The 20,434-nt window shown below is 38.7% G+C and overlaps 3 protein-coding genes and 1 pseudogene across 3 annotated transcripts; 1 reads left to right on the forward strand and 3 right to left on the reverse strand.

Annotated features, from left to right (window-relative positions):
* Positions 1-102: 102 nt before the first annotated feature.
* On the reverse strand, positions 103-2,293 carry LOC141846414 (pentatricopeptide repeat-containing protein At5g46460, mitochondrial). Its single transcript, XM_074734457.1, has one exon. It carries the CDS (start codon positions 2,231-2,233, stop codon positions 137-139), a length of 2,097 nt encoding a protein of 698 aa, XP_074590558.1. The 5' UTR covers positions 2,234-2,293; the 3' UTR covers positions 103-136.
* Positions 2,294-2,424: 131 nt separating this feature from the next.
* LOC141842887 (jasmonate-induced oxygenase 4) lies at positions 2,425-6,903 on the reverse strand. Its single transcript, XM_074730872.1, has 3 exons — positions 6,407-6,903; positions 4,643-4,964; positions 2,425-2,823 (listed from the first exon to the last, which is right to left on the reverse strand). The coding sequence occupies exons 1-3, from the start codon at positions 6,874-6,876 to the stop codon at positions 2,581-2,583; spliced, it is 1,035 nt and encodes a 344-aa protein (XP_074586973.1). The 5' UTR covers positions 6,877-6,903; the 3' UTR covers positions 2,425-2,580.
* Positions 6,904-7,699: 796 nt separating this feature from the next.
* Positions 7,700-9,314, forward strand: LOC141821667 (serine/threonine-protein kinase AGC1-7-like). The gene is made up of 2 exons (XM_074709366.1): positions 7,700-8,331; positions 8,420-9,314. Exons 1-2 carry the CDS (start codon positions 7,760-7,762, stop codon positions 9,312-9,314), a joined length of 1,467 nt encoding a protein of 488 aa, XP_074565467.1. The 5' UTR covers positions 7,700-7,759.
* Positions 9,315-10,057: 743 nt separating this feature from the next.
* On the reverse strand, positions 10,058-20,317 carry LOC141817756 (TOM1-like protein 9; annotated as a pseudogene).
* Between the last annotated feature and the right edge of the window lie 117 nt (positions 20,318-20,434).

Consider the following 20,434-nt stretch of genomic DNA (forward strand, 5'->3'; position numbering starts at 1 on the left):
TTCAACAGACCATGAACAATTAATCTGATGATGGTACTCCTTTATTTTTCTGATTCTCCTAAGTTAAATAGCAGAAAGCAAGCATTATAGAATTAAGCCAATTTAGTTCTATAATAACCAAAAGCTATAAGCAAGGTCACCAACAATCTCCACAAGAACAAAACCCATCCCTGAAATGATGGAAACGGGTTGAATCCCTCAAAACGATCCGGCGCCTAACAACTTTCGATATTAGTTTAATAGCCGAGTGGCAATCACCACACACCCTGAGATTTTTTATGATTCTTATTGTGCTACCTTCCACAGTAGTAATTAGACCAAAGGCCAGTGCAAGTTTCTCACTGTGATAAGCTAGCACAGCCTCCTTTTGCTCATCGTCGACATCATGCAAAGCGAATCTTGTATCATAAATGTAACCAAGTTCCTTCAGTTTACCTACCAGCCAATCAAGCTTCTTGTATACCTCTGTGGCCATAGGGTGAGACCGGTCTCCACAAACAAACTCATGCCTCGTCCCTTTCAGTGTAATCCAACTTGCACCTGGTACCTTTGTGATGCCTCTACTTCTCATCATTAGTCTAGTTTGTGATACATCATTCCACTGTCCAGCTGAAGCATATATGTTTGACAGCAAAACATAAGCTGCACTGCTCTCAGGATCGATATCAAACACCTTCTTTGAAGTTCTACGAGCAACTTCGATGTTAGCATGAATTCTACAAGCACTGAGTAAAGCTAACCAAATTGTGACATTTGGTTCCATCGGCATGTTTCTAATGAGTTCTTCTGCTTCTTCAAACATTGCACAACGGCCTAAAATGTCTACCATACAAGAATAGTGCTCAAGCTTAACCTCAACTGAAGGATCGCGTTCCAACATATGGAAAATGTTCCTTCCCTTCTCGAGCATTCTGGAATGGCTACAAGCAGTCAGAAGACCTGTGTATGTTATCTCATCTGGTTGCACATTGAGCTTTCTCATGTCATCAAATAGCTTTATAGCGAATGAGCCATATCCATTCTGAGCACATCCCATTATGATAGAATTCCAGGATACAAGATTCCTCCTATCCATACAATTAAACAGCATCAAACTATCATCTATATCTCCACATTTGGAATACAAAACGATCACTGAGTTTTTCACAAACATATCAAGATCCAGACCCAGTTTAACAGTAGTTGCATGGATCTTTTTCCCCCTTTCAAGAGCTTGTAGCCCACAACAGGAGTGCAATGCACTGGTGAATGTGGACTGGTTCGGCCGAACTGGAGATGCTGTCATCTTATCAAATTCTTTGAGTGCATCCTCATGTCTATCATTCAGTCCATAACCAGTGATAAGAGCTGTCCAAGAAACGACATCCTTCTCCTGCTTCTCATTGAATAGTTTACTTGAATCCTCAATCTGCTTGCACTTAGCATAAAGGTTGACCAGTGAACTAGAAACAAATGAATCCAATGAATAGCCTGTTCTTACAAGATGGGCATGAAGCTGGGTGCCTAGTCGTAATTCTGATGCATTGGCACACACTGTTAAGACACAGGCATAAGTTCTTGGCGACAGCTTCATGCCGGACAGACACAGTTCACTAAAAAGGCACAGTGCTTTATCACTCTCTCCGTTCTGGTCATGACCTCCAATCATGGCGGTCCAAGAAATCACATTTGGTCGAGGCATTTTATCAAACATCGAACGGGCATCGTTCACTCTCCCATTGTCACAATATGCTGAGATCATGGCATTCCATGCGGCAGTATCCCGCAGTGGCATACTCAAGAACAGCTCCTCTGCTGCATCAACCCGACCAAACTGCGATAGGCCATTTATCATCGTGGTCCAGGAAATGACATTTCGGTCCGGCATTTCGTCGAACAGCTTGCGTCCGAGATCCAACTCCCCGCAATCTAAGGCTGCCTTGATCATGGAATTCCATGCAGCGGCGTCTCTCGCCGGCATCCGCTCGAACAGTCTGAAGGCCTGATCGAGGCGGTTGATTCGACAGTAGCCGTTGATCATCATGGTGTAGAGTTGGACGCCGGGAGAAGGAATTCTGGCGAAGAAGCGGGCGGCTTCGTCGATTTCGTGGTTCTGAATGAGGCGGAAGAGTGTGGACTTCGAGCGAGAGCCGCTTTCTTTCCATGGTTGGGTCGCAGCGGGGATGGGACGGAAGGATTGGAGAGGAAAGGAAGCAACTTTTGGATTTGCAGTAATCGCACGAAACCTTTTCATGATTTCATTCTCCGTGCCCGTTGTATTGCTAGATTTTTCTTCCGCGTTATCAAACTTCCCCGAAATACTCAAAATAATACGCTATACTTCAATATTTATCATCAAAGGCTGCATTCAGGAGATAGAATCATCACACAAGTGTTCAGAAGATATTTTGTATATATATATATATATATATATAGAATACTTCATATCACACATTGCTCAGAACCGATATTACAAATGTTGCTTAGAAATGACAGATTGCCTTGTCATATCCATATTTCCTCAATAATCCTGATGGGTGCAGTTGGCCATTTATTGTTACATGGATAAATTGTATTGCAGTCTGATCCCCTACTGTTGGATTAAATTAAAAGAGCGTCTATATTGCGCTTGCCTTCTGGACCTTTGCTGTACCATGAAGAGACATAATCGCCGTATAGAACCTCCCGGTACTTGGGTGGAGAATTCTCTGTCACAAGCGGTGGAGCAGGATATATTTTCCTAGTCTTCGATGGATCGTAAAATGCAGCAATGGATAGCCGGGGACGATGATCATTGACGATGGCTCGATGGACAGCACTCTTGTATAGGCCGTTAGTTATCACCTGCAGAAAAATCAAAATCAGAATAAACTCTGATAGTTTACACGTTGAAGTAAAGAGAACAACGGAGTTCGATTCTAGTGCACATAGTGAGAAAAGTCATCTGAAAAACATAAGAACGAGAATAGTAAAAAGTTGCAAGGAAAAACCTCATCCCATTGTACTGTGTAAAGAAAGCAATTGGTGAAAATGTGGGACTGAAAAATATATGTTTCCACAAGGAATTAAAATATCTTGGGTGGTGTTTTAATAAATGTATCCTAACCTTTCAAGTTTAACAAATTTATCTTCTACATCAACTTACCAAATGTCTTGATAACTTTTCGAACCACTTCTAAATGGATGACATGAAATATGACATTCCAGACAATATAAAAAGTTCAAATAACATAGCATTTTATCATTTTTAAAGATAGACTAAAAATATTCTAAATATTAAAGTTTTGTGCTTTCTTCTCTTCCTCTCGTTATCATTTAAAGATAAATAATGTTAATACTCAGCCTCCCAGACTACCTTAGAACTAAGGTTGTTGATATAATTTTAGCAAGCTCGTTACAAGAATTGGAACCAATTAAAATCATATTCCCGCAGTGAGAGGTAATATTGCTAGAAAAATGTTGTTAGCTTATGTTCCAAATGATCTTACCACTAAAAGTTCCTCTAGGACATTTTTTTGGAGGCACCTGAGTTACTGTCACCACTCACAATAACAGCTAAGCATGGACTGTTATCTGGCATAAACCAAGAACTGAAATTTGGTGCCAAGCATCAACCATCATTAATGTACAAAGAAAACAACAATTATAACCTAGCAATTGTTAAATTTGTTGGTGTAAAACCAAGGCCTTCCAAAGCAAGTTAGATAAAGAAAAAATTATGCCAACTAACTCTAAAATTGCCTGGCGACCTCCTAGGTCTTCTATTCTTCATCCTGAAGATAAATCAAAGCATTATCACAGTTTCATTTCGTAGTCATAGCATAGTTACAATCACATCCCTAACATTTTTTCTTGAATCAAATGTCCCTTCATTCAAGAAAGTTTCTAGCAACTAGGCACAGTCAGCATTATAAATCTTCTTTTGATATCTAAGGAAGCGTGTTCCCTCCTATACCAATAAAATAATATTCTCTTCCTCACCACCTTAGAACTGATTACTTGGCATTAACTTTATTTCCAAATCATAATTTTAATTATAATTTGAGGAGATATTTGTATTTGATAATTTGAATAGTACTAAAATATTTGTTAAAATAAAATTTATATATAGCCAAGGCGCCCACTTTATGCTTACATGTCCAATTCATATTGATATGCTTTTAGGTTTCAAGCTGACATAGTTTCATCATGTTGATGAGTAGCAAGAGATATTTTATTTCATTGACATATCTATTTCGTTCTGTGACCTTAAAGCAAGATTTTAGTACTAACATGACTAATATTCAGGGGAGGTACGGGCAATTCTGAAACCAAGATGGGATCCTCTTGTATTTAAATCTACCTACTGGTTGCTGGTTGGGGTTGTACAATCAACCCTATCCAAGGTAAACTAGAACTTGCTAACAAAACCTCAAGTAATAGATGATTTTAGAACAAGTGCCAAGACTAATGGTTTACAGTTGGAAGTTATCAGAAAAATTCAATTCATTACCAGGTAAAGAATTAAGAGAAAATATCAAAACAGATTATAGTAGATAAACAAACTTCAATTTTCCAGTCAAGATATATCCACCAATTCAACTAGACAGAACAAAAAATACCAAATACTATAGTTATGGACAAATGATACTTTGACACCAAAGGTGAGGGTGAGAGGCAATACCTCAGTTTGGTCAGACAAAATGACAACAATAGCGCCAGATAGAGGATGCACGGCTACCCATTCATCATCTTTAAGTACCTCAAGTCCTGGCACATCATCTTGTATCAGAAGTGTTATGGCACCCATATCAGAATGGGATTGCAAACCAAGTGCAAGTTCTGGCTGAGGACAAGGAGGGTAGTAGCTGACAGTTATATTCTGATATACTTCTCCAACTGCATCTTCAATATATGAAGGCGGTAAACCAACACTTTGGGAGATCATATGTAACAACGTTTGAGCAAGTTTCTTCATGCCATCACTATATTCTAGTATAGTATCCCTGTAAACGTTAGCCAGTATAGTTTAAATATTTGCAGAGACCTATTGCAATTAGAAGTGAGTTTGAAAAGATGTTTGCTGACTTAATACTGCAAATTCAATTGATAGAAAAATATAGCAATGCATGTGCATGGAATACAAGGTATCTTCTATTTCTTAACACTGATATATAGCATCACAGAGACAAACTAGAAAACTAATAAAAGCCCAAAACTTTTTATCTCCTGTAATAAACCTAAATATGAAATTCACATTTAAGATGATAGAATAATACTAAATTTATTTATTAATTAATGAAGAATTCTCAAGCTCTTAATTATAAAGTTCTTCTACAGACTTACTGTGTGTAATATAATTTTGTCCTTCAAAATGAAAAGACAGAAAAACTTGTGTTATGTTGAATTTTCCATTAAAGAGAAGCTCCATATTGAGAACAAGAAAACTAGGAGATTTATCTTTTCCAAGTAATGTTAGATACAGTTCAAACTTCCAAACTGAAAGTTGATTAAAAAACTAAAACCAAACTGCTAAAGCTTTGCTTTCTAACATGGACTGCTAAGATTGAACCAAATAGCATTGAGTATCTAGCAGTTTAATTTGCTTATAATCTTACCATTAGCATTAAAGGCTTCACCCAAAATAAGCACTTGCTCGACATCTTCAGATATTGTTAATGGTACATCAACACAAAGCGTATAGGTAAAGGATATTAACTCTTAAACTATCTGGATTAGTGAAACTACAACACCAGAATGAAACAACTTAATTGGTCATTTTTGTATTACTAAATTCCAGATATAATAAGAACCTAAACAACTGAAAAATCAAATAAGTTAAGAGCTGATTTCTGAGCAACCATGAGCAACAAATTAACTGCCACCAAAACCAGCTTCATAGTGGCTTCAAATAACTTCAAAGAAAGTAGGTGGCAATACAAAATTCCAGAAAAGGAATTCTATATTAACAACTAGGTCTAAACCCAGTACATATAAATTTGAATCTGATGTCATAAATTGACACATGAAAACCCTGCTAATGAAGAGGAACAATTCTTGGCACATTAGCCCTCAAAAAAACCTTCAACTAACCATGAAGTGTTATAAGTATACAGTATACTACAGAAGTTGAAAATAAACAGTCAATTTCATCTTAGCATGATCTACAAGAACGCCTAAAAAAACTCACTAAAAAAAGACATCAAACATATAATATCATTAATAAGCATCAATTGATCTTTAACCAATTCTTCCATACCAACCTAAAATCCCTAAAACCAGATGCCCCTTCGTTGTAATTAGTAAATTCATATTTTATCCAAACTAAACTCATTGTAAACAAAAGGATGTTCTTGGCTGCATTTTGTGCCCTACAAGTTATTTGAGTATACTTAAAAAAATAAAAAAAATTAAAGTAACCTGAGTGGAAGAACAATCTCATCAGAACCTGTAATTAGTTGGGAAATCCGGCCACTGGCTAGGGTTCCGCCGAGACACCGGTAGCGTGTGATGATCAAAATAATCCCTCCAATCAAGTACTCCATCATCGTTCGAGAGCATGCGGCTTCCATACCCCTGAGAAGCTGGAGACCGGGGGTCGCACGTAAACCGGAGCTTGGCCTCCATGGGGGAGGAAAAGAAAGACGACCCGACAGACTTCATTTCCTCCAGGAGCCGTGAGGAGACGCCGTGGTTCACCACCTGGAAGGCGCCCCAATCCCTGGAAGCGCAGGCGATGGCTGGAACGAGGTCGCCTGCGGAGAGGCTGAGGTCGATAACGGGAATGCCACCGACGTCGATTCCGCAGCGGCGGGGGTCGGGCCGGAGCTCAGGAGGCTGGATGTATCGAGAAGGAAGCTGCGATATGCCCGCATCCACGAGGGTTTGAACGCGCCGAGGTTCCGCAACCGCTTCCATCGCCGATCGTTGTTAGACTGTCAGAGGTCATAAGAGAATCGTAGCCATTTTACCATTGTGGGATCCAATTTAGATATCTTTTAACACTATAGCTTCCATTTTAAGTAAGTATTTCCTTTTTTGTTTACATTAAAATGCAAAAAATGAATTTTCTTTTATTTTGGTCCAACAAAAATGAATTTTTCTATCACCAGTTTTTTCCACTCGAAAAAATGGTGATTTCTAGGCAATAAAACAGTTGCAAATAAAATGAAATAATATATATTTTTTCATTGGGCTGATAAAAATAAATAGTAAGAATAAAATACGCGCTTCATCATCATCCTCTCCCATGCTCGCTATTCCAATCTTCAATCCCTAATTTTAGTAATTAGTCTCGATGAAACAAATCCCTTTTGTGATTTTCTCTCTTCTACGCTTTCCTCTCCCAACCCCACAAATACGATCAACCTCCCCTATCCAGTAGGTGACTGTTAATTACTTCTTACCGCCCAAACAATCCGTCGTTGCATGCAGCTCGATCGTTCTGCTGTCCAAAAATTAATTGTGCTTCGGAATCGATGAGATCAACAGGTTGACTCTTTGATGATAATACGTAGATTCTCAACATTCTTCTTCTCTTGATTGTTGATCTTCTTTTTTGCTTGAAGCTGGCATGAAAACGAATGCTACATCACAAGAACCTAATTCATTTGACGACAAACCAATTGATCCAAGAAACGACTCCGCGACTGGAAATCGCGGCGGTGCTTCAAAACCATCACGTAACAAGAAAAAACCGGAGTCAATCTTCAAGTCCGGCACCGGCACTGCCGACGCTGCCTCCAAGGCGCCATGTCCGAGCCCAAAACAGCAGCACGCAAATAATGGTTCCAGGCCACCCATGATTTCCGAGAGCGCCTCCACCTCTACCTGCGCTAATTCGACGACGACCTCCACGACAACTACAATGACCACCGGCGCCGCCAAGAGCAGCGACGCGAAGCTGAGCGACTCCATCAGCCGCGACAGCAACAACAACAACCGAAGCGACAGCATCGACAGCGTCGCTTCCGCCCCCATCAGACGCCATACCGGCGGCGACTGCCGGTGGCAGGCCATTCAGTTTGCCAACGCAAAGGAGTCCCCAATCGGCATCGGCCATTTCGTACTGCTGAAACGCCTCGGCTACGGCGACATCGGCAGCGTGTATCTCGTCGAGCTCAGAGGAATTGGTACCTTCTTCGCCATGAAAGTGATGGACAAGGCGTCGATTGCTAGCAGGAACAAGCTCCTCCGAGCTCAAACCGAGAGGGAAATCCTTAGCATGCTCGATCACCCCTTCTTGCCGACTCTGTATTCTCACTTCGAGACGGAGAAGTTCTATTGCTTGGTGATGGAGTACTGCAGCGGTGGCAATCTCCATTCGCTCCGGCAGAAGCAGCCTAACAAGCATTTTACCGAGAAAGCCGCAAGGTTTCATTTTTTTAATCATCATTCGTATGGCGGATCAACAAAAATCCAACTTTGAAGCAAGCATGCATTTGTGGTCTTTCTGAATCAGATTCTATGCTTCGGAGGTGCTGCTGGCGCTGGAGTACTTGCATATGTTGGGGATTGTGTACAGGGACTTGAAGCCGGAAAACGTGCTGGTGAGGGAGGAAGGGCACATCATGCTCTCCGATTTCGACCTCTCCCTGCGCTGCTCAGTCGACCCCACGCTCGTCAAATCCTCGTCGCGCTCGAGCAGCAGCGAGGTCGTCAACGCCGGGATGATCGACGGCGACCAGACCGTGCAGAGCTGCATCCATCCGTCCTCCTTCTTCCCCCGCATCCTCCCCAAGAAAAACCGCAAGTCCAAGTCCGATTTCGGGATCGGAAGCAGCAGCAGCGGCAGCAACAACAACAACAACAACAACCACGGGATCGCCGAATTGGAGTTCATGGCGGAGCCGACGAACGCGCGGTCGATGTCGTTCGTGGGGACGCACGAGTACCTGGCGCCGGAGATCATCCGCGGCGAGGGGCATGGCAGCGCGGTGGACTGGTGGACCTTCGGCATCTTCCTGTACGAACTGTTGCATGGGACGACGCCGTTCAAGGGCTCCGGCAACAGGGCCACGCTTCAAAACGTGGTCGGCCAGCCGCTGAGGTTCCCGGAGACGCCACTGGCGAGCCTGGTGGCGAGGGATCTGATACAGGGGCTGCTCGTGAAGGATCCACAGAGGAGGATCGCGTACCATAGAGGGGCGACGGAGATCAAGCAGCATCCGTTCTTTGAGGGGATCAATTGGGCTCTGGTGAGGAGCATAGCGCCTCCACATGTTCCTGATCCGGTCAACTTTAGTCAATTTGGGAGCAAGGAGAAGAAGAGCGCTGAGGGTGGACTTTCAGGAGGGAACGGCGGGAACAAAGCCCATTCCAGCGATTCTTCGAATCTTGATTTTGAGTATTTTTAGGACGACAATTGTTTAATCTAGTTCTTTTGTGAGATAATGGTTGGGAATCTTTTTGTAAATAAAAGGATCGAACATTATTTGTATGCCAGTCGAATGCATCACATTTGATTGTTCAATAGGAAAAAAAAGATGTGCCGTCCGTCAGGATCATACGTGCTTTTAAGATTTATTTTATTGGTCGATAGAAAATTTTCTTAGAGCGGAATCAATTGTTTGAATCATTAAACCAATCCAATTCTAAAAATAAGCTATAAATTTTTATTATTATTTTTTTTTCTAAATTTAAATAGAATTTATTCTTGATGGTGGAAGATATGGAGTTTCATATGTTTTATAGGGAGGAGTCAACTCACTATAGGAACAGCAATTCAAACATGGTGAATTCATTGTTGTTTAAGATCTTTCAAATAGTTTATTTTATAGCCATAGATTTAACATTTTTCCGGGAGGCGTTCGAGACTAACCTTACTGATATGAGATGAAGTGATCTTCAGAACCTGATGATGATCCTTTGGAAAATTTACTTTCATTCTGTTAGCTTTTGATGCCCTTCCACTCAGACCCTGGTTTGAAAAATAATGCCTGCTTCTAGTTTTCGATTTCTCCTCTACAAATAATCACTCTATGTGAAATTGTTGATAACTGGAGCGCTTACAGAGTTTAAGAGACAAGTTAATAAAAAAAAGACAGGATGAGCCACACAAAAAGAAATAAATCTGAGCGGAAATAATTCAGTACGAGAATGAAGTTTTAAAAAATTAATAAATACACAAAAACAACAGCACTACAAAGGCAAAAAAATATCAAAATAAATCTTAAAATGGCTCTCTTTGATTTTACATTCTCCATAACCTATTAGCAGTAGATTCACTTTGCTTTGTTTTTTGCCATACTAAGAAGGTCGCCAAAAAGTTTATCCTCTGGCTTCGGTGTCTTGTTCATTGGCTGCGAGTAAGAGGGCACTGAATTTGGATAGGACGAAGTCCCATTCACAAACATGTGATTATCTTGCATAGAAAGCCCATGCGTCATCTGCGAAAGTCCATGTGAACTAGAATAGCCATATGCAGCACCCCCTGACGGAGAGAACTGAGCCACTGGCTGTGTCAAATACCCACCATAGCCAGTCAGCTGATTGCCGTAGAGAGCTTGCTGACTAATGGTAGGCATATGACTACCATATAGCTGCTGTGAATAGAAAGCAGTCATCTGGTCATTCTTAATTGGTGCATACATGTTGACATACTGATTGTTGTTGTGGGCAAGCTGAGGCTGAAGACCTCCGTGTTGTGGGCCTACCATAACTTGCTGGTGCGTTACCCCCATAAAGCCGCCAGGCATCGGCTGGGCAATTTGTGGGGGAAGCTTCCAGGTTGGCCAGTTGCAGCAATTTGTCGTGGGAAGCTTCCAGGATGGCCAGTTGGCCCAGATAAGGAAGTGTTACCTACAAATTGACCATGTTGCAGCAGTTGAGGCTGCAAATTAGGGAAGTCACTCGATGGAGCAGATTGAGCTTCCCAAGGTGCTCGAGGAAGAACTAGGCCTTGATCATTTACACCATAACTTTGTGCTGGCTGCTGTGATGAAAAGCCCGTAGGGACTTGATTGTTCATGACAGGATTTGTTTGGTTGAATTGTGCAGGTTGTTGTAATTGGAGAGGATTCACCGTGAGTGGTGTTGCAGAAGTGTAAGCCGGTAGGGATGACAATGTCAATTGGGAATCAGATGGCCTTGGAGGGTTGCTATTATTCACTTCTGTTTTAGCATTGGAAAACATGTCTGCAAGAGCTAAGATGTTTTGGTCAGAAGCAGAGTTAATGAGTGGTTCGTTGACAGGCACCAGAGCTCGATTCTCATTTTTGGGTTCACTGTAATCTTCACCACTGAGAAGATCGATTCTTGGATCAATTATAGCTAAAGAAGTTGCTGAACCATTGTGGTTTGGAGGTGCAGGCAATGATAATTGCTGAAGAGGAGGTTTGTCGCCAGTTATGGTGCTTGTGTTTGACCTACATATAATATGTATCAAAAGCATCATGTCAAACATCGAATCATAAGCAGTTCTTTTTAAAGGCACTAGGAGGTTCCTAAGCACAAGTTGGACTGAGCATCCAAAGTATAAATTTAAAAAATCAAATAGAGCAAGAGCCAAATTGCAAAATTCAATTATTGCCTTAACAGTATACAAATTTGGTTTTAATTCCAAAAAAAAAAAAACATTTCCCTAAAGTATGGGAGAGTGGTCAGCCGTTGAAACCAAACCATACCAATAAATATATAGAATATTATATGTATGCTAGATATAACCGAAATAATAGGACTAGTCTCATGACTGATTATTTGATAAAATCGAAATAGTATACATGAGTTGTAATCCCCTTTTGGATATAAAAATAAGAACAGAAAGCTAGATTTTCTACTTGCTATTAGAGTCAAATCCTATTCCAACTCCATAGTCATCACCACTGATCCTTTGTTGTTCTTCTACTCCCTATTTAATTACGCAGACAAATGTAGCAATTGGTGGCAATCATGAAATGATTGACTCTCTTATAGTGCTCCTACTATCACACAATCTCTTATTAATGGCTGTATTATCTTGTTCATCTGTCTGTGTTTAAAATAAATAAGCTTGCCAAGTTTACATCCTAAGTGAAGTTCCAGTGTGAAACATATGAACTTGATAAAGAACACCATGCACCTTTTCCTTCTAATACTGATTAGCATACTTCAACCATTGGTCGAGTTCACTCAACTATTTTTAGGGGTCTATCCTATCTATAGTAATGATGGCTTTCATGTTTTTTTTAACCTTTATTATTCTCAAACCTAAACAATTTAAAAGAGATACAGTTTCACCTATTTTTATCTTATTTATTGCTTTCCTCGATCACACAATCCCCTGCCTTCATATCAATTCACCACTAACTCAATCCAACCCTCAATTAGATATCAATTACTCCACTATGAGTTCACAGTTCATCAACAGGAACTCCAACATCAATACCGCTTCCGTCCCATTTTGACTTGCTTTTGCTCTTAAGAAAGGCAAGCGTACTCCTCTGTACATTCTATTGTCAAACTTGTTTTCTTTGATAATTTCAGCCACCTCTTAAATTTCCTTATGTTTTCATTATTCATATAGGTTTCTAGGTTGCACTGGGAACCAAGAAGCCCTTAGAGATCCCCATTGGAAACAAGTGCTGATTCTAGGGCCAAGGTGCACCTTTTAACAACACTGATCACAATTCACAACTAGTAAATCTTGCTGGAAACTAACACAGACAGGCATGGCTAAAAATAATAGATTAACTACTGAAAACCCCCATACTTTTGAGATGAATCTGTTAAGAGAAATGGGAAGGAAAAAATCATTTACCTTTGGTCTGTCTGTTTGGTTGCTACAGAATCATCAAGATCTACAAGTGCCTGAAGCGATTTGGGCTTCACCACCTGGACAGATTTTCCTGCGGCAATAGAATCATGTTTCACAAGTACATGCTCCAAGTCATCATTGAGAGCAAGTGCTTGACCAAGCAACTCCTCGTCTCTATTCAAAATAGCAAAAGAGATAAATTATGCAAAATGCAATCACAATATTTCCAAACAGGTATGAGAAAAAAAAACTGAACAAATTTTGATAAGTTTCTTCTATTACGGAGAACAAGTTCTGCCATGGGGTTCAAACAAATTCTTCTATAAGTAGACGGGATGAACTGTATTGAGCAGAGGACATGGCAACGGCAAAGTCACCAATGGCTCTTGCATCAGCACAGCTGAACAATGATGTGTGGACCTAATTTGCAAAGATCCAGACACATTCGTGCTCCCCTAATAACCTGTGTCGTGGACCTTTGAGCTTCTATCTTACTCAGACTCGAAAGTATCAGACATGAATATTTGTCAAGGTGGAAGACATCCTTTTTTAATTAAAAAAAAAAGGAACTTTATACCTGGTCAATGGGAGTGTCTTTTCAGAGCATTGGGTGCCTGACATGGTTATGATGAAGGATAGAAAGTGTCAAAGTGACGTAGCTAAACTCCACCACCATAGTCATTAGACCTTTTTCACTATAAACCTTCAGCTTATACTCCTCGCATCTCATTATAATGCAAACGCACCTTCTTGAGAATCCTTGCTGAATTCTACCTCTACCTTCAATCAACTCTTATCAGCCATTTTTGACAACGATTCAGAAATCCTTTGATGTCAAGTAATATCCGGATCAACTATGATCGATCCTAAAATCAATCTATTTAAAATGATTCCCTAAACTATGGATCAAAGGCCTTTATTGAACATCTCAAGGAGGACCAGACCGCAAGTTATACGGTCTAAATTCCAATAGCTACCCTTTTTCACAAAGAAAATAAAATACCAAAGCAGAAGAAATTGCAGATACAACATACGAGGTATTGTTGATGAGCTGCACCACTCTCTGCTTGTAAGTGCGGCACTGATCTACGAGGTCAACAATTACTTCCTGCCTGAGCCCCTAATATAAGAATTAGAATAGATGCGGTTAACTTTCTGCCAAGACATCATGTCAAATATCCAGGTAAAATAAGAAATAAATCTCAACCTAGAAAAATATCACAAGTAATTCAGCATAGTAGTTGTAATAGCATAACCTTATCGGTCATAATGGTCTATGATCCATAACAAAGAAAAGAATGCTCCATGTTGTTAGAGCAACAAAAAGTTTTATTGTAAATTCCAGCGTCAAATTGTGGATACCTCTGTGTTCCCAGGATCTATAGCATTCAGCATTTCAGAAAGAACATCCATGATGCCACGAGCATTTTGAATTTCAGCTATGCTGCAGATTTCAAAGTGCAATTAGACTCTTGCAGTAGTTTTGACACACCACATAACAGTATTTGACCAACAAATTGAAGTAAACACATACAAGGAGAAAAGATTCTTAATTAAACTTATTAATGAAGAATTGTTGATGAGATTTTATGATGATAGCGAAGAATGTAAAGGCGGTTTGCAGGTAGACAGGTTGGAGAAATGTATCGCTGACTAGCCTCACATTTGTTTACCACCATTGAAATGGGAGAGGCACATGTCACTCTTCATCTATGCTTAGAGATAATTAAATTTTAACTAAGTTTAAGACATTGTAATAAATAACAAAATTATCATCATAGAGTTTGATTTGGATGTTGATTGATTAAGTATACTTCATGCCACATATATAAGCCTAGCATGAAGTAGACTAAAATCAGATGAATAAAAAAAAAAAGATGATTAGAAGAATAAACAGTGAAAATAAAGAAAGAGATAGGTGTCTCACACTTTGGCTACGATAACATAAAGATCTTGGACATTTAATTAGGAGATCTAAATGTAAAAAATGTCAAAACCATACAGATGCTTCTTCTCCTGCTAGCACAATCTTGTATTGAAACACAATAAAGAAAATATGAATTAGTCAAACACCTCAAAGCAGGCAAATCAGATCCAGACGAAGTATCAGGAACTTCTTCATAGAACTCAGTACTCTGTCCAGGCGGAGGATACAAGCTCAAGGAGTCTTTTTGTGAATTAAAAGTAGGAGCAGACCTCCCACCTCTCTGAGGAAATACAGCTCCAGCTTGCTGATGTACAAACACAAAAAGGAGAAACTAAGACAGCAAAAACTAAAATATGTTGAGAGAAGATTTAAGATGAGAGAGATCACTCTGATGACACGAAACTATCAATTTAGCAACTCTTTTGGGAGTCAAATATGCAGGTGAAATTGATGGGCAAGATAATGATTCCGTTGATGAGTAAAGATCTGGCATGCAACCTAGCAGTTGTGTGGAACACGAGCAGATCAGGGAATGCCTTGTTGACGCATTACTTGTTTACAGTCTAACCAAAAAAACATTCTATCACCTTTTTCCATTTCCATCTAGTATAGTCTTTGGCAACAGTTGCAGTTTCCATCCAGTGTAGTTTGTGGTTAAATTCATCATCATTATGAAGCATGTTTGTTACAACTAAGTTGAATTTGGCTACATCAATTGTATTCCGCTACTAAACTCTGGTGAAGGTTATACCACTAATAATTTTCAGATCTCTTCAATTATTTTTTACTTTGTTAGTTTGTTTCATTGGTCTTTCTTTACCACTTACACCAACTCCACTTGACTATAGAATACATTAATTGCTTTGAACATAACCATATCATCTTAACATTTTATTTCACATTTTGTTATCCATTGAGGTTATGCCTTCCTAGATAGTATTATTTTAATCTCACACATTGATTTCAGCATTCTGATCTTTCCTAATATTAATGTTTTGTACATGTTGCTTTCAAACTCCCCAACACTGATGCAAAACTATGGTACATTGTGTTAGAATGTTATTTGATTTTCTTTTATGACTAAGAAGCATGATGATCATATAACACTTCAAAGGCTCTTCTCCACTTCAATCTTCCATCCTTTATCAGGTTAATCATATATTTGTCAGTATTTCCTTATCGAAAAAAAATTCCATTCCAAGATATTTAAAACTTTTCTAGCAATTTCATATTCATCTATCTCAACCATTCCCTTATTTCTTCTCTTATTATTAAATTACCTTCTCAATTTTCATTCCACTTAATTCAAAATGTTTAGTTTCTGAAGTCTCTCACCACCAAAGCTTTCAGTTTAATTTCTTCACAATCATCAATTAAAACAATATCATTTATAAAATATACAACCAAATAAATAGCATATGCTAAATTAGCTTCTCAATTTTCATTCTACTTAATTCAAAACGTTTAGTTTCTGAAGTCTCTCGCTACCAAAGCTTTCAGTTTAATTTCTTCACAATCATCAATTAAAAAGAACAGTTAGCACACATGTATTTGGCCAACATTTAAGACTTCTTGGAAATGGGAAGTAGATGATGTCCTATGCATCCTAAACCTTTTTTTATTGTTTCCAACATATGCAGAGAAGTAATAGAAATAAGATGACTAAAGCATCCTAAAAGACAAGAAACATTGTGTCAAGTTTATTTGCAACTAGATAAATGAATATGTAAAGTTACCAACAATTCTTGATATGCAGCGTAGTATTGAGGATACGTTGCACGTGGGCCACCAAGTGCCTCTTGCCATGTGTCAATTAGAACTAATATCTTTTCTTTTACTTGTGGATCTGACTGTAAATTGGAAAATGTCAATAAGAAGAAATGTTTTGCAAACTTAAAAATATACATTACATCAACTTTTAACCTTCTTCTTTACAATTTTGACCATCTTACGTAGAACATCTTTCTCAGCAACATACATATGGACAATGTCACCACAATTTTTTATCACTGTTTCCAGCAGCTGCAAGATCATGCCAAAATAAAGGCTTGATTATTAAAACTAGCATGCAGAAATGGATAAAATGGAAATTAACCTGGAGATGAAGTGTACAGTTCATGTTGCTCATCCTTAAACAAACATAAACCATATAAGAGAAATCCATTTGCACAGGCTTGAAATTTTGCAACTCATTACATGAGTATCGAAGTGCAAAATCATGTTATTTAACCAGCATAGAGATCCTCAATACAGGCATGAACGAATGGCTTCCTTTGCAAATTCCTTCAAGGTTCGGCTTTATTTGTGGCTTCCTCCATTCTGAAACGAAACCTAACTTCCTAGTCAGCTTCGAAACCACGACCTCCAGCACAACTTCCTCCATGTCGAAATGGAACCTAGCTTCCTCTTTTGTACCAAAACTGAAACTCTAACTCTAGCATTAGCTCCACTCAATGTACAGTTCCTAGTTTCCTGCTTCTTTTCCTCCCCTTCCTCCAAGTTCTTCCTCCTATCCTTCTTCTTTCTCTAACATTGGCACACCCTTCTCCTTCGACACACTTCTAGCACTAATCTAACACTCCTCTTCTTCCTCTTTCGACTAGTGCCCCCTTCTCCTCCTTCAGCATGCCTCTAACATAGATATTGGCATTGGTGGCAATGCCCCAAGATGGTCGACGATTGAGACCCCGACTAAGGTTGAAATTTCAATCACTATGTTTAGATAAAATTAAATTGAACCAAATAAAGCCAAAAGTTCCAAAAATATTATTGAATTCAGTTTGTAAAAGAGGTTTAATATAGATTAATAAGAATTTGAGCAAATGGACTTTTAAGAATTCCTTAAAGACCATTTTTAAAAGTATTATACAATATTTTAGCATAGATGAAAAGATACAATTATGCCTAAGACATATGGTTTTGCAATTAGGAATGTGAGAAGTATCTACAAAATGATTTAGTTATAATTTAAGAAAAAAAAAGAAAAATTACTTAAAGAAAAAGGATGTAAAAACCACCACCCGTGCAGAAACTTAAATATCCCTGAAGAGCAATTTCAGAATTAAGGAAATATATGGTATTTTTATGCTTACTGTAAGTGCAAGTAGCTGAACTCTGGAACTTTTATGACCAATGCGCCTTTTGAGTCCTCTGATAACATCCTTTGCCTGCCTGATAATTTTAGGAAAAAAGTTAAGTTAGTGTTAGATAAGTTACAACTATAGCAGACAAATCTAAACATTCAACAAAGGTAACAAAGAAAGTCTAACAAGCCATATTAGAAAAATTGTGCTGCAATTTGAATTCTAGTCAACTCTAGCTTTGATAACCAATCTATCAGTATTATGTTCTTAATATGTCGTAGTTCATAATCTACTTTAGGTTTTGATTATCACAGAAATACACACCCCCCCCCCCCCCCCTAAAAATGAGAATAATTGAAGTCAAAAAGATGTTTTCCTACTAAATCCGCTAAGTTCGTTGACATCAATAATTCACAACAGTTCATAAATAGTAACTGCATCATTAATGAAATCTACTGAACAAGGCCAAATTATTTGGTAAAAAAGAAAACTAGTTTCACACTTATGTAATTTATCATTGTTTTTTTTCCTTTTTGTAATGAGATGTTGTTGTAGACAAATAAATAAAAATTATACAACTTTCAAGAGGTTCTTGATACAAACTATGCTGGATAAAAGTTAATATTGCTTAAAAGTGGATTCAATATAAAAACAAAATCTTAAGTTATGCAATTAAAAATCAAAGGGTGCAATGGAGCAGTCACATAATATGGTATAGTTGAAGAAAAATAATATTTCAATGTAGATAAAGTTAACACATATTGCCTTGCATAGAGCTCAATGAACAGATAAGACGATGGCAAAGTCAACAAACATACAGCCAAGGTCACAAACAAATACTATGAAAGTATTCAGTTGTTTTCAATTACCTTGGTTATTATCTTTTGAGGCTAACAACCATAAAAACTGTTATCAACCAAACTCATTGTAGTGCAAGTAGTGGAACTGGAAGCAGATTCAAAATAATACACGGTGCTGCTACATATTTAGCCATTAGTCCAATCATGTACTGAAATCAACATAATATGACAAAACAAATTGTTTCATTTTTTAGGCTAAATTTTGAGTAGTCAAGTAATGTGAAACTATGCTAAACAATATTGCATAATGTTGGCCAAGAAAATAATACAAAATTTCAAGCTGATTTGTTAATGCTTGCTTAAATGCAAAATCACTCAACTACAGGGGAGATATCTAAAGTAATTTTAGTAAAGGGAGTTAAAAAATGGATTTTCTTTCAAATGAAGACCAGAATGTAACAATTCATATCTTGATTTTGATGAGTCCATGAAATAAATAGAAAAATCAAATATAACAGGACAAAGAAAAAGAAGTGTCTAACTATAAAACATGATATCCTTCCAATGCAATATTCCAATCTAAAGCTTTTATCTTTCACTGAACCTGTTTTAAATTTTAAGGTATAAACATGAACTCTTACTGCCTTCTCTAAACCTCATTCAGGTTATCATACCATGTGTAAACACAACATGAAGACAAGCGACTATCCTAACAACAAAATATGACTTGCACCATGAAGCTAAAATTTAAAGAGTTTTTTTTTTATCTTGTCACAAATAATTAGAACATCATGAAGCAAGATGTTCAGATCTAAGCATATTCTCTTTCCAAGGACTCGAGTATCAGGCCCCAGTAGAATTGGATTCTATAGAGGAACTTAAAGTACATATCCATAAACCTGATTGAGTGCACACTTACTGAAGAGGAAGTATTACTTGCTTTCTAGAGTTTCATAGTTCAAATACAGGTAATACGGTATCTCTCTGTGATACACAAATAAAGGTTGTAAGCGTCTCTCTTCCATGTTCATTATCTTAGAACTGCCACGACCTATAAAGCACATAGTATCTATGCTTGAGAAGTTCTTATTCGATGGAACACTGGCTAACAGTCATAAGCTCCTAGAAATACCACCATAATACTCGGAAAATTCAATCCTTTTCGCCAAGGATAAACGATGACTGAAATGCATAGAAAACTACAAAGTTACAAGTTTTGCAATTAGCAAGAATAAGTTCCTGAAAAAGGATTTACAGAAAAACGCAAACTAATTAAACTATCTCATTGATCCGAAAATGAATATAACAGTGGACAGCATCTAACTGCCGCATACCCAGGTTCGCGATTGAGGATATCGCAGATCTGAACGTTCATCGCCCAGTCGGGACCGATCAGCATATCGCTCGTAGCGCGATCCACCAGCGCGGCCGCCATCTCTCCTTTCCAACTTCGTAACCCGATCGACAAATATCGCGGCGACCACCTAACGAGATCCAAGCAGGTTAGGGCGAATCCACCAGAACCGGATGCGGCTCGCCAGGGATCGGAACCCGAAACGGAGAAGGGACGGGAAGCGAGGAATCCCTCCCTCGAGGAGCAGATGCGTGCAGTGGATCTAGTCTTTTCCCCCCTTTCCTTCCGTGGGCGTCCGTCAGTGCATCATTAACCACTTCGCTACGTCGAGCGAGAAACCGTTTCGATATTTCGGGATTTTTAATTTATTGAAAAAAAATGCCGTAACGGGAAAAAAACAAAATAACAGCTTCGCTCATTCCGTCGAGTGATGGATTGACGTTCAAACAGCTGGAGCCCTATGAGAGCGATCCACGTGTCGATGCAAGGGCCGAGGAGGTGATGTGGTACTCCTTCTGGGGAAGTCAAAGGTTTGTTGGAATTTTTTATCAAAAAAATGCGCAAAATAAGGGTATTTTA

The sequence above is a fragment of the Curcuma longa genome, chromosome 1, assembly GCF_044706935.1.
Source record: "Curcuma longa cultivar G26 ecotype Majalengka, Jawa Barat chromosome 1, ITB_CL_G26_1.1, whole genome shotgun sequence".
Taxonomy (NCBI): Eukaryota; Viridiplantae; Streptophyta; class Magnoliopsida; order Zingiberales; family Zingiberaceae; genus Curcuma; species Curcuma longa.

Bases quoted from the DNA above. Each gene is read 5' to 3' on its own strand.
- LOC141846414 (XM_074734457.1), bottom strand. From the start codon at position 2,233: ATGAAAAGGTTTCGTGCGATTACTGCAAATCCAAAAGTTGCTTCCTTT.
- LOC141842887 (XM_074730872.1), bottom strand. From the start codon at position 6,876: ATGGAAGCGGTTGCGGAACCTCGGCGCGTTCAAACCCTCGTGGATGCG. The intron at 4,965-6,406 runs GTTCTGATGAGA...TAACGTTTACAG, and splicing joins GATTTCCCAACTAATTACAG to GGATACTATACTAGAATATA. The intron at 2,824-4,642 runs GTATTGCCTCTC...ATTTTTCTGCAG, and splicing joins TTTTGTCTGACCAAACTGAG to GTGATAACTAACGGCCTATA.
- LOC141821667 (XM_074709366.1), top strand. From the start codon at position 7,760: ATGATTTCCGAGAGCGCCTCCACCTCTACCTGCGCTAATTCGACGACG. The intron at 8,332-8,419 runs GTTTCATTTTTT...TTTCTGAATCAG, and splicing joins TTTACCGAGAAAGCCGCAAG to ATTCTATGCTTCGGAGGTGC.